The sequence below is a fragment of the Nansenia antarctica genome (assembly GCF_963989245.1).
Source record: "Nansenia antarctica genome assembly, chromosome: 8".
NCBI classification, from domain to species: domain Eukaryota; kingdom Metazoa; phylum Chordata; class Actinopteri; order Argentiniformes; family Microstomatidae; genus Nansenia; species Nansenia antarctica.
The window spans coordinates 44,937,509-44,951,234 of record NC_137678.1 but is presented as its reverse complement, the minus strand read 5'-3'; the positions used below and the strand labels follow the sequence as shown (position 1 = coordinate 44,951,234).

The 13,726-nt window shown below is 45.3% G+C and overlaps 1 protein-coding gene and 1 pseudogene across 2 annotated transcripts; both read right to left on the bottom strand.

The window, feature by feature from the left end:
• Positions 1-2,344: 2,344 nt before the first annotated feature.
• LOC308163737 (histone H3.3A-like) lies at positions 2,345-8,864 on the bottom strand (the record flags this gene model as incomplete). The annotated part of the gene is made up of 2 exons (XM_080537926.1): positions 2,345-2,524; positions 8,625-8,864. The coding sequence occupies 2 exons, from the start codon at positions 8,862-8,864 to the stop codon at positions 2,345-2,347; spliced, it is 420 nt and encodes a 139-aa protein (XP_080394052.1).
• Positions 8,865-10,114: 1,250 nt separating this feature from the next.
• On the bottom strand, positions 10,115-10,521 carry LOC308164550 (histone H3.3A-like; annotated as a pseudogene). Its single transcript has one exon. The product of its transcript is annotated as a histone H3.3A-like (transcript).
• Between the last annotated feature and the right edge of the window lie 3,205 nt (positions 10,522-13,726).

Genomic DNA, 13,726 nt, shown 5'->3' with positions numbered 1-13,726 from the left:
TCTACAGAGGTCCTGAGGACCAGGGGACCCCAGCCTACAGAGGTCCTGAGGACCAGGGGGACCAGGGGTCCCCAGCCTACAGAGGTCCTGAGGACCAGGGGACCCCAGCCTACAGAGGTCCTGAGGACCAGGGGTCCCCAGCCTACAGAGGTCCTTAGGACCAGGGGACCCCAGCCTACAGAGGTCCTTAGGACCAGGGGACCCCAGCCTACAGAGGTCCTTAGGACCAGGGGTCCCCAGCCTACAGATCAGCCGTGTGTGTGTGTGCGCGTGTGCATGCGCAGGGGTGATGAGTGAGCTGCGTAATCTCATGACCCATGTTGCTGACCAGGGGCCAGGCACTTACGGAAGGCAGTGGCAGCACCCATCTTACCTTACTTTTTTATTTTATTTTTAATTTTTATTTTATTTCCACATTTATTTTCAAGAGACTTAGGAAATGGGTATTAAAACATTCCTTTTCTCTATTACCTAACAAAAGTGTGCACAACAATAAGTTGCGTACATTGAAGTGTGAAAAAAAACCTTTACCCAATGAAATAGAACAACAAACAGTGTACATTGAACTATGAAAAAAATCTTTACCCAATGAAACAGCCAAAACATGAAGTGTATAAATGGTGTAAATTGGATTACAATAAAATGTAGCTGCTCACTCAGACTGATGACAAGATGAGTGATTATGGAAAACCTTTGGTGAGCCACCGCATAATAATAATAAACTGTAGTCCAGGGGGCCATTCCACTAAAGGTGGATCAGTATAGCTGCGATATAAATAAATGCGGCGCTCAGGCAACTCGAGATTGGAATTCAAGCCTCAGGTGATTCCTCGAACGAGGATCAGCCTTGTGTCATCTGTGTTCACAGAAGACAGGCTTACAAATCTTCGATATGGGCGCGTGCACGCAGACATACGCAGCCCCGAAGAGTCGATCTGTCGAAATGAAGATACTCCACTCTGCAGGGGTACTACATTTGCGCAGCATTCCGAATTATTGATTTTTATGAAGACGGAAAAATAAGATGTAAAATAGTGCAATACTGCCGCAATTAACAAGGCGAGGGAAATGGTTTGGCAAGAAATTGCTGACCGATTAAATGCGTAGGTCATACTAGCCCCAGTTATTGTTATATGTTCATATTTTAATAAATGAATATTACTACTGTGGTGATATCCGCAGCAGGCTACAAACCGTCATATCGCCACAATGGCCTAGTGGTATCGACCGCTGCCATAGGATTTACTCGTCATTTTATATCGGTGGTTCGTTTAATGTTTGGAGCCACTTCAGTTGTGATTTTTCTCGAATTGCTCAAGATCCTCAGCGTCAAGCTTCTCTATTTTCTTGTCTATGGAGGTGGAAAAGTGTAAACAGTTAGTGTGAACCCTGTCTTTTGGATGCATCAATGTCAAATCTTGAGTGCTCAATCTAGACAAAGAAACAAACATACTGAAATGTTTTTCGATTCTGTTGAGAATGTTCATGCTGTGTTTGCTGTCAACCATATTGACTGCAAGCCCCCTCTTGCCAAAACGTCCTGTGCGACCAATCCGGTGAAGGTATGTCTCATTGTCATGATTTTAATCAGATGGTATGGGAAGCGGCTGCCACGGATCTGGTGGTTCTTGTCATATGGACACTGAAGGAGTTTGTTTGGGTCACTGGCATCTTTTATTTCAGTGTCTTCGAAGTGTTGCAGCTCCTCAATTGTAGCAGTGGTCTTCGTGGGAGTGCAAGTTGATCCCAATGTGAAGGCCATGCTTCTACTGCGTCACTCTCAGCTCCAGGTCCATGCATCCACGTGGCAAACGTTGAAATAAATTGAGTCAGTGCGTTAGCGAACTCTGCCGTTTTTGCTTTATACTGTACCATACATCCAGGGTTCGAGTTATGTGGGAGCCAATGGGAGCTCTCTAGACCAGGTTAACACAAAGATCTAATCCTTGAGTTCAGTTGAAAAAAAACAATCTGTAAAAACAGATTAAAAGGCGTTACAGGTTGATTAGGCCTCCAACCCTTCAAGAACTTAGAGGTGCACCTCAGCACTGTCCAGGTCTTCGCTATTCACAGATCTCCTGTCCTCACAGTTCAGGATGTGGTGTGATAGCTCATGTTTGGGCATCAGGTGGCGGGCATTGAAAGGGCAGGTTTTCAATTTATTGGCCAGTTCTGGGTGATTCTTACTGCACTTGATCAGATGGTATGGGAAGCGGCTGCCACGGATCTGGTGGTTCTTGTCATATGGACACTGAAGGAGTTTGTTTGGGTCACTGGCATCTTTTATGTCAGTGTCTTCGAAGCGTTGCAGCTCCTCAATTGTAGCAGTGGGGGGAGACGGCGTCTAAGCACGCTCCCCGCGGATGCGGCGTGCCAGCTGGATGTCTTTTGGCATGATGGTGACACGCTTGGCATGGATGGCGCACAGGTTGGTGTCCTCAAACAGACCCACCAGGTAGGCCTCGCTGGCCTCCTGCAGGGCTCCGATGGCAGCGCTCTGGAAACGCAAGTCGGTCTTGAAGTCCTGAGCAATTTCTCTGGCACTGAGCTTGCTCAGAAACTCCGCCTCCGCTGCAGACAGACCGTTGGGTCGGTCTGTGGTGATTTTCGCAATGGCGGCGTTAAATACGGCGATGTTATTCGCCGCCGCCGCCGCCTGCGCACCGAGCTCATCAGAGCTTTCTGATTCTGACACCGGCACCAACCACTCAGCTGGGTGAGGGCGGCGTGATGTCAGGGCCGGCTGAGCGGGCGGGACCATCCCTACTTGGGGAGGTGCCTGCCCAGAACGCCGCTCTGGGGCCTGTCCGGACGCATCATCGGCAGAGCTATTCGAGTCGGATAGCATCCCCGAGATAGCGCCCGCCAGGGGAACGCTCTCCTTGAACCAGGCCATCCCCTTTCGCCTTTCCGCGACGGAAAGGAGGTGGAAGGGGAGGCAGCTGGGGGAGGCGACCAACGCCGCCTCGGCATGTTCGGGGCCGAGGCAGACGTGGCAGAAGTCGTGCTTGTCCTCCGCTGCTAGGAAATCGCAGCGGCAGGTGTCCCGGAGGAACTTCTTCGTGGTCGGCTGCGGACGATCCATCGCTGAAGGGAAAAGTCTCCTCCGCTGAAAAGTGTCCTCCGCTGCTTGGAAGTCGCAGCGGCAGGCGTCCCGGAGGAACTTCTCCAAAGGCGGCGGACGATCCATATCTTGAAGGGAAAAGTCTGGCGGGTTCTCCAGTCTTAGTAGTCGTCCTTCTCAGTCTTCAGATATAAACCCGTGCTGAACTTTTTGGGAGAATGATGGAGCGAAGTACGCCCCTTTATATAGCACCCCAGGCGGGCGCAGGCATTGAAAAATTCAGTCATTGGCTACTTTAGGTAGCGGGTAAACCAATAGGAGCAGAGCTCCCCTATGGGGCGGAGCTCCACAATATAGAACCAGTCTACGGGTTGTCTGCTTCAGAGCGCTGTGTTTATGACAGAAAGAAGAGGGGGTGGGCAGTGGGAGATGTTGGAGGAGGCGGGCTAGTCTGCCCACCCAATCAGAAGTTAGAAACGGTACCGGTATTTTCTGTGATATTTTTCTAATTGGTGAAGACTATAAATAGGGTCCCCCAATGTTGGGCATTGTTTCTCAGCCCCCCCGAAAAAAAAAATATTGGGAGAAAGTATTTGTAAAAAAAATAAAGATAATAATAATTCTCATTAAGATTTTTTTCTCATAATTTTTGATAGGGTGGGCACGACTCATGTCAGGAGACGCAGCAGACAGCCCATTGCTAGAACCGGCCCTGCTGCAACATACTGTACTGTATGTTTCATGCTCCATTTTAGAGTGTGTTTGTGTGTACCAGCTAGCCAAACAAGTGTTAGCTTGTTAGCTAGCTAGCTTTGTTAGAGATATAATAGATTATAGAAAAGGTAAATGCTTTTGTAATGAACGGTAATGTTGTGCGGAATCAAAAAATAATGATAAATTCATTGACTTGTAGATTTGCTGTAGAATAATACTGTGGATTGAAATTATTTCACTAGCCTACTTCTTACAGTACAAGTACAGTACACTGAGAGTCTATGGAAAACCTACACTATAGAAGTGTCCACACCTCTGACCTGAAATTGTCCTTGTATAAGCAATTATATATATATTTTTTTCCAGTTAATTCTTAAGTCTTTATTATCAAAATGTATTTCTTAAAACATTTACAAGATTTTTTTTTTTTTTTTTTAAATCTCTTTTTAAAATGGTGCTGTGTCAGGTAACAGCATAATATATTCAAATACAGAAAACTATATGAAGAAGAAACAGTACAGACATTCACCCTAATGTGTTCAAGAGAAAAAGAAACGTCTGACGAGTGACAAGTAACATAACACAGGAAGTACAAGAAAAGTAAATGCACAACTAATCTCAAATAAGAAGTAAATACAGTAGTGAGTTTCCAGGCTGTGCGCCTATCGGTGGGAGGGAGGTGTGAACATCATGAGGTCCCTGGGACAGACCGACTGCCTTATCCTATCGTTCTCTGGGGTGAACAGCAACATTTCCGACTCAACTGGCTTTGGGGTCCATTGTGTGAACATTGGTGCCTCACTGTGAAAGACTGTGACGGGAAAGGCTGTGGGAGTCATGACTTCCTCCAGAGTCGATTCTCCAGGCTTCGCTACGGGACTATCCATTTGCACGTCGGTTTCCATGGGTGACAAAGACTCTGTAGCAGCAGCCGCTTGTGGCGACAGGCTGTACCTTGCTGCAGGTTGAAGGTAGCGCTCGAAGTCCAACCCTGGAACATCCTCCGTGACTGAGGTGTCAGGGGTTACACTCATGGGTACATCTGCATCAGCATGAACGCCATCAGTGCCAGAGACATGTAAATAGTCCTGCTTTGGTAATGATCGGTAACATTTGGTAATGATCCCGATTTGGTAATGAAACCCCATTGTTCTCCCTGGATGATTGGCAGTACCAATACAAATTAATTAAAATTAAGCCCTACAGGGCCAGAGGTCAGCCCAGGACCAGGGGTCCCCAGTCTACAGAGGTCCTGAGGACCAGGGGACCCCAGCCTACAGAGGTCCTGAGGACCAGGGGGACCAGGGGTCCCCAGCCTACAGAGGTCCTGAGGACCAGGGGACCCCAGCCTACAGAGGTCCTGAGGACCAGGGGTCCCCAGCATACAGAGGTCCTTAGGACCAGGGGACCCCAGCCTACAGAGGTCCTTAGGACCAGGGGTCCCCAGCCTACAGATCAGCCGTGTGTGTGTGTGCGCGTGTGCATGCGCAGGGGTGATGAGTGAGCTGCGTAATCTCATGACCCATGTTGCTGACCAGGGGCCAGGCACTTACGGAAGGCAGTGGCAGCACCCATCTTACCTTACTTTTTTATTTTATTTTTTATTTTTATTTTATTTCCACATTTATTTTCAAGAGACTTAGGAAATGGGTATTAAAACATTCCTTTTCTCTATTACCTAACAAAAGTGTGCACAACAATAAGTTGCGTACATTGAAGTGTGAAAAAAAACCTTTACCCAATGAAATAGAACAACAAACAGTGTACATTGAACTATGAAAAAAATCTTTACCCAATGAAACAGCCAAAACATGAAGTGTATAAATTGTGTAAATTTGATTACAATAAAATGTAGCTGCTCACTCAGACTGATGACAAGATGAGTGATTATGGAAAACCTTTGGTGAGCCACCGCATAATAATAATAAACTGTAGTCCAGGGGGCCATTCCACTAAAGGTGGATCAGTATAGCTGCGATATAAATAAATGCGGCGCTCAGGCAACTCGAGATTGGAATTCAAGCCTCAGGTGATTCCTCGAACGAGGATCAGCCTTGTGTCATCTGTGTTCACAGAAGACAGGCTTACAAATCTTCGATATGGGCGCGTGCACGCAGACATACGCAGCCCCGAAGAGTCGATCTGTCGAAATGAAGATACTCCACTCTGCAGGGGTACTACATTTGCGCAGCATTCCGAATTATTGATTTTTATGAAGACGGAAAAATAAGATGTAAAATAGTGCAATACTGCCGCAATTAACAAGGCGAGGGAAATGGTTTGGCAAGAAATTGCTGACCGATTAAATGCGTAGGTCATACTAGCCCCAGTTATTGTTATATGTTCATATTTTAATAAATGAATATTACTACTGTGGTGATATCCTCAGCAGGCTACAAACCGTCATATCGCCACAATGGCCTAGTGGTATCGACCGCTGCCATAGGATTTACTCGTCATTTTATATCGGTGGTTCGTTTAATGTTTGGAGCCAGTTCAGTTGTGATTTTTCTCGAATTGCTCAAGATCCTCAGCGTCAAGCTTCTCTATTTTCTTGTCTATGGAGGTGGAAAAGTGTAAACAGTTAGTGTGAACCCTGTCTTTTGGATGCATCAATGTCAAATCTTGAGTGCTCAATCTAGACAAAGAAACAAACATACTGAAATGTTTTTCGATTCTGTTGAGAATGTTCATGCTGTGTTTGCTGTCAACCATATTGACTGCAAGCCCCCTCTTGCCAAAACGTCCTGTGCGACCAATCCGGTGAAGGTATGTCTCATTGTCATGATTTTAATCAGATGGTATGGGAAGCGGCTGCCACGGATCTGGTGGTTCTTGTCATATGGACACTGAAGGAGTTTGTTTGGGTCACTGGCATCTTTTATTTCAGTGTCTTCGAAGTGTTGCAGCTCCTCAATTGTAGCAGTGGTCTTCGTGGGAGTGCAAGTTGATCCCAATGTGAAGGCCATGCTTCTACTGCGTCACTCTCAGCTCCAGGTCTATGCATCCACGTGGCAAACGTTGAAATAAATTGAGTCAGTGCGTTAGCGAACTCTGCCGTTTTTGCTTTATACTGTACCATACATCCAGGGTTCGAGTTATGTGGGAGCCAATGGGAGCTCTCTAGACCAGGTTAACACAAAGATCTAATCCTTGAGTTCAGTTGAAAAAAAACTATCTGTAAAAACAGATTAAAAGGCGTTACAGGTTGATTAGGCCTCCAACCCTTCAAGAACTTAGAGGTGCACCTCAGCACTGTCCAGGTCTTCGCTATTCACAGATCTCCTGTCCTCACAGTTCAGGATGTGGTGTGATAGCTCATGTTTGGGCATCAGGTGGCGGGCATTGAAAGGGCAGGTTTTCAATTTATTGGCCAGTTCTGGGTGATTCTTACTGCACTTGATCAGATGGTATGGGAAGCGGCTGCCACGGATCTGGTGGTTCTTGTCATATGGACACTGAAGGAGTTTGTTTGGGTCACTGGCATCTTTTATTTCAGTGTCTTCGAAGCGTTGCAGCTCCTCAATTGTAGCAGTGGGGGGAGACGGCGTCTAAGCACGCTCCCCGCGGATGCGGCGTGCCAGCTGGATGTCTTTTGGCATGATGGTCACCAGTGTTGGGCAATATTACTTAGTAGAGTAATATATTAGTTATTACATATTACTCCTTAGGAAAGTAATATCCTTATATTACTTATTACTTGGAATCAAGAGTAATAATATTACTTTACTTTTATATTACATATTACTTTCCCCCTTTCCACCCGCAAAAATATGTACAACAACACAATGGTTTAGCCAGCTCCTTTTCTTGAACTGAATCCAATTTATTGGAATAATAAACTGAATAAGTGCAAACGGAATAAGTGCAAACACTTATCTACAATTTAGACTCCATCTTCACGTATTCTTTGTCAAGCCACAGAGAAAACGATTTTCTCTGTGGCAGCTCAACACCGGATCTCACAGGTATTTTTCGTATGATCTTTCTAAACGAGGGCGAGTCGACTGTGGATAACGGTAACATCTCCTCTACTACATACTCAGCGACAAGGTTTTTCAGATCGTCTCCACTAAATGCGGCATCTTTCTTGAAATCCAGTTTCTGTTGTTTTGCTGGCGTGGCCTCCGTGTTATCGGCAGGGGCTTTCGCAACCAGTTTAACTTTGTCGTGGGCCTTTTCCAGGTGCTTCAACAGGTTGGATGTAGTATTTTTCGCGGAAGACAGTAGTTTTCTTCCCGCACAAAGTTTGCAACGGAGATTAATATTGTTGTCATCCTTGACAGACACAAAGTCAAAATAGTGTCGATACTTCCAGCCGTGGAAAGTAAAACGCTGTTCATCATCATCCGCCATGGTTTGATTTGTTTTGAGAAACGCCGCCACGCTGTCAGTTGTCAACACACTAGGCTACGTCATAAATGTGTGCAGGCTGCGGCACGTTCTAAAAGGAACAGATCTATAAGCTACTATGCACCTCAGCGCAGTGTGCTGATAGCTTGTATATCTGTTCTATCTTTGCACGCAACAACCCCGGTACTATACATGAATTATACGTTTAACAGCCATTGTAACGGGTAACGAGGCCCTTATTTGGCGGAGTAACGAGGTATAATATTACTTTTTCGCAGAGTAGTCTCGTTATATTACTCGTTACTGGGTAAAGTAATAATATTACAGTAATATATTACTTAGTAACTCGTTACTGCCCAACACTGATGGTGACACGCTTGGCATGGATGGCGCACAGGTTGGTGTCCTCAAACAGACCCACCAGGTAGGCCTCGCTGGCCTCCTGCATGGCTCCGATGGCAGCGCTCTGGAAACGCAAGTCGGTCTTGAAGTCCTGAGCAATTTCTCTGACCAGGCGCTGGAAGGGCAGCTTGCGGATCAGCAGCTCAGTGGACTTCTGGTACCGACGGATCTCTCTCAGGGCCACGGTACCAGGCCTGTAACGATGGGGCTTCTTGACTCCACCGGTGGAGGGGGCGCTCTTACGAGCAGCCTTGGTGGCCAGCTGTTTACGTGGAGCCTTTCCTCCAGTGGACTTACTTGGGTCAGATTCTGTCTGCTTGGTACGAGCCATTGCAACGAGTTATCACCCTGAAATCTAAAATGCTTTGCATATTCAGGCTTGGCTAACATCTAATTTCGTATAATGTTCAAATAATTAAATACATCCTTAAAGTGACTGATGTCCAAAAGCACAAATTTGAGGTACCTTTGTCCAACTGCATAAATAGATGCATTCAACGATGAGTGTTTAATGTTTGGAGCCACTTCAGTTGTGATTTTTCTCGAATTGCTCAAGATCCTCAGCGTCAAGCTTCTCTATTTTCTTGTCTATGGAGGGGGAAAAGTGTAAACAGTTAGTGTGAACCCTGTCTTTTGGATGCATCAATGTCAAATCTTGAGTGCTCAATCTAGACAAAGAAACAAACATACTGAAATGTTTTTCGATTCTGTTGAGAATGTTCATGCTGTGTTTGCTGTCAACCATATTGACTGCAAGCCCCCTCTTGCCAAAACGTCCTGTGCGACCAATCCGGTGAAGGTATGTCTCATTGTCATGATTTTAATCAGATGGTATGGGAAGCGGCTGCCACGGATCTGGTGGTTCTTGTCATATGGACACTGAAGGAGTTTGTTTGGGTCACTGGCATCTTTTATTTCAGTGTCTTCGAAGCGTTGCAGCTCCTCAATTGTAGCAGTGGTCTTCGTGGGAGTGCAAGTTGATCCCAATGTGAAGGCCATGCTTCTACTGCGTCACTCTCAGCTCCAGGTCCATGCATCCACGTGGCAAACGTTGAAATAAATTGAGTCAGTGCGTTAGCGAACTCTGCCGTTTTTGCTTTATACTGTACCATAGATCCAGGGTTCGAGTTATGTGGGAGCCAATGGGAGCTCTCTAGACCAGGTTAACACAAAGATCTAATCCTTGAGTTCAGTTGAAAAAAAACTATCTGTAAAAACAGATTAAAAGGCGTTACAGGTTGATTAGGCCTCCAACCCTTCAAGAACTTAGAGGTGCACCTCAGCACTGTCCAGGTCTTCGCTATTCACAGATCTCCTGTCCTCACAGTTCAGGATGTGGTGTGATAGCTCATGTTTGGGCATCAGGTGGCGGGCATTGAAAGGGCAGGTTTTCAATTTATTGGCCAGTTCTGGGTGATTCTTACTGCACTTGATCAGATGGTATGGGAAGCGGCTGCCACGGATCTGGTGGTTCTTGTCATATGGACACTGAAGGAGTTTGTTTGGGTCACTGGCATCTTTTATTTCAGTGTCTTCGAAGCGTTGCAGCTCCTCAATTGTAGCAGTGGGGGGAGACGGCGTCTAAGCACGCTCCCCGCGGATGCGGCGTGCCAGCTGGATGTCTTTTGGCATGATGGTGACACGCTTGGCATGGATGGCGCACAGGTTGGTGTCCTCAAACAGACCCACCAGGTAGGCCTCGCTGGCCTCCTGCAGGGCTCCGATGGCAGCGCTCTGGAAACGCAAGTCGGTCTTGAAGTCCTGAGCAATTTCTGGAAGGGCAGCTTGCGGATCAGCAGCTCAGTGGACTTCTGGTACCGACGGATCTCTCTCAGGGCCACGGTACCAGGCCTGTAACGATGGGGCTTCTTGACTCCACCGGTGGAGGGGGCGCTCTTACGAGCAGCCTTGGTGGCCAGCTGTTTACGTGGAGCCTCTCCTCCAGTGGACTTACTTGGGTCAGATTCTGTCTGCTTGGTACGAGCCATTGCAACGAGTTATCACCCTGAAATCTAAAATGCTTTGCATATTCAGGCTTGGCTAACATCTAATTTCGTATAATGTTCAAATAATTAAATACATCCTTAAAGTGACTGATGTCCAAAAGCACAAATTTTAGGTAACTTTGTCCAACTGCATAAATAGATGCATTCAACGATGAGTGTTTAATGTTTGGAGCCACTTCAGTTGTGATTTTTCTCGAATTGCTCAAGATCCTCAGCATCAAGCTTCTCTATTTTCTTGTCTATGGAGGGGGAAAAGTGTAAACAGTTAAGCCTGATTTATACTCCTGCGTCGAATTTACGGGCGGCTACGCCGTAGCCTACGCGAGGGCTCTCCAAGTTTATAGTTCGACGTTGGTCCGCGGACCGCGTCGCGTTGGTCGGTGTACTCATAGCGGCATAATAGCGATCAAAAAACTTGCTTGTTGTAAAGAAAATGTCTATAATGCATTGAAATGACAGTAAACTAAGATAATAAGATGGTTATCATACATTTTCAAATCTTTCAAATCTTTATTAATGTTATGGCTTTACCACCAGCTGAAATAAACATCATTTAGAAAAGTGAATAGAAATACAAAATAAATCTCAAAAGATATGTACAAATTTAAAATTCACAATATATCAGATAATCTGACTATTACCATTGCACACAAAGAGAAAATCACAGAACAGTCTCTGGTGAGGCTCCACGAAGGAGAAGAGAGGGTTCCAGTACCATGTCCTCCAACAGTGTGCTCCTCCATGTGTCTGGTGACTGAGTCCATATAGACACACTTCTGATGTTTCTCTTCATCCTCTCCTCCTTCCTCCTCCTCCTCTTTCACCATCACATCTACCTTCTCTTCCTCCTCTACCACCAGAAGATACACATTCCCTTTCTCTTCTGACTCCAAGTCTTTTTCACTGGCTTTTGTACAGTGTTGCTTTTTGCTCTGCACTTCTGCCTTTGTCCTCCTCAGGAAGTATGGACTTATGATGGCCATGAGGTTCTCTGACATCCTGAGTCCCAGTGCCTTCTCACCAGGGGTGGCATCCTTCTCCCTTGCACGGGTGCAGCGTGTGGAGGTGCCCACGGTTGTTCTATATGGAGGGTCGGTGACATTATTCTCTTGTGGCGATGTTTTCTTGTTAGCTGCTATCATTCCCACACTGTTGGCAGATTGTTTTGTATTGTATAGAATGGAGATACATGTTTCAAACATTGAAGGCTTTTGGGTTTGGCCAAACATTTCTGAGATGGATTGAGATCCTTTATGAAGACCCGGAGGCAGCGGTGAACACAAACGGTCTAATATCATCCTATTTTACACTTGGTAGAGGCACTCGGCAGGGCTCGGCGCTGTCACCAGGTCTCTTCTGTCTAGCCCTCGAACCCCTTGCAGTAATGATTCGTAACAACCCGAATATTCCAGGAATTAGAATAAATGTGTCCACGCATAAGCTTATGTTATATGCGGATGACATATTATGGCTTGCCTCGGACCCAGGTAGATCTGTCCCAGCACTTTTAGACAACATCGAGTCCTTCTCCAAGCTATCAGGGTACAAGGTCAATTGGTCTAAGTCCGAGGCTCTTCCACTAACTTCGTATTGCCCTAAGACTTTATTCCAGGCAGGGTCTTTTCAGTGGCCTATGGAAGGTATAAAATACCTAGGTATCCTTTTTCCTCATCAAACCAGCAAAATAATAGAAAAAAATGTCGACCCACTTTTTAAGAAAATTGCTTTAGATACAGAAAGGTGGTCAACACTATTTCTATCATTATGGGGGAAAGTCAATGTCCTGAAGATGAACTGTATCCCGAGATTGAATTACCTGCTCCAATGCCTTCCTATTGCCATACCCCAGGTGTATTTCAAAAGGTTTGACCAAATTTGCAAAAAGTTTCTATGGAATGGTAAACGTGCTAGGATAAAGTTGGAAAAGCTCCAAGTCCCGATCAATAAGGGTGGTATGGGTTTACCTAAACTAATATTGTTTCACTATGCCTACTGCCTGAGACACATTGCTCAATGGACACTGCCACCTGAAAGGGCCCCTCCTTGGTTTGAGATTGAGCAAAAATTGCTTTCCCCTATTGCCCCTATAAATTCTATGTCCAGCAAATTATCATTTGAATTACGATCCCATCCTATAATAGCCAACCTCTACAATGTATGGAAGAAAATATCTAAGTCCTTTAAAGTAAATGTCTATCTTAACTCTGAATCCTGTATTTGGAATAACCCCAAATTGCAAATAAATAAGTGTTCCTTTATATGGAAGAAATGGGTAAGAAAAGGAATTGTAACATTAACAGACATATATGGGGGAGATGGTCTGAAATCATTTGAGGAGTTGGTTAATGAATATGGGTTGCCTAGACATGATTTTTGGAAATACTTGCAACTCCGCCATTTGCTGGACAGTATTCTAGGTAAAGGAATCACACCTCAACAGTCAACTCTTCTGTCTGAGATTACAAAGATAATGGGTATGGGACATGAGGCGGCTATCTATTATAAAATGGTTTTCCAACAGACGGTTAAGGTATCCTATGCATTGATGGTCATTTGGTCAGTTGATTTGAAAATTGATTTCACAGAAAAAGAATGGGACAAAATATGTGAGAACATTAAGAGAGTATCGAGAGACATTAAAATTAGATTGATCCAGTTCAAGGTTCTTAACCGGTTCTACTGGACCCCCTCCAGGATGTTCAGGCTGAAGCTCAAGGACAATGCTGATTGCTGGAAATGTTGCAGGCCGGAAGGGACCCTGGTTCACTTACTGTGGGAATGTCCTATGATTCAAAATTACTGGCGAAAGATCCACGAATGGGTGCAAAACATTACCCAGGACAACTTTGAGTTTTGTCCGAGACTGTATGTTCTCAGTGATCCACAAATGACGTCTCTATGTGGAGCTGCAGAATTTATTCAGACCAGTATAATGGTTGGAAAACAAATAATTATGAGACACTGGAGGAACGCAGGGGAACCGTCTTTCCAGGAATGGCTTATGAAGTTGGCAAAGGTGGCAGCATACGAACAAATGTCCTTCAGGACTATGGACAGAAATGAACAATACACAGCAAAATGGGGAGGCTACTTGAGATATATTGCTAGTCGGTTGTAAGACTTAAGTTGACAAATTGGATGAGTGATGAATGTAATCTAGGGGTGCTTTTTTATTTATTTTTATATT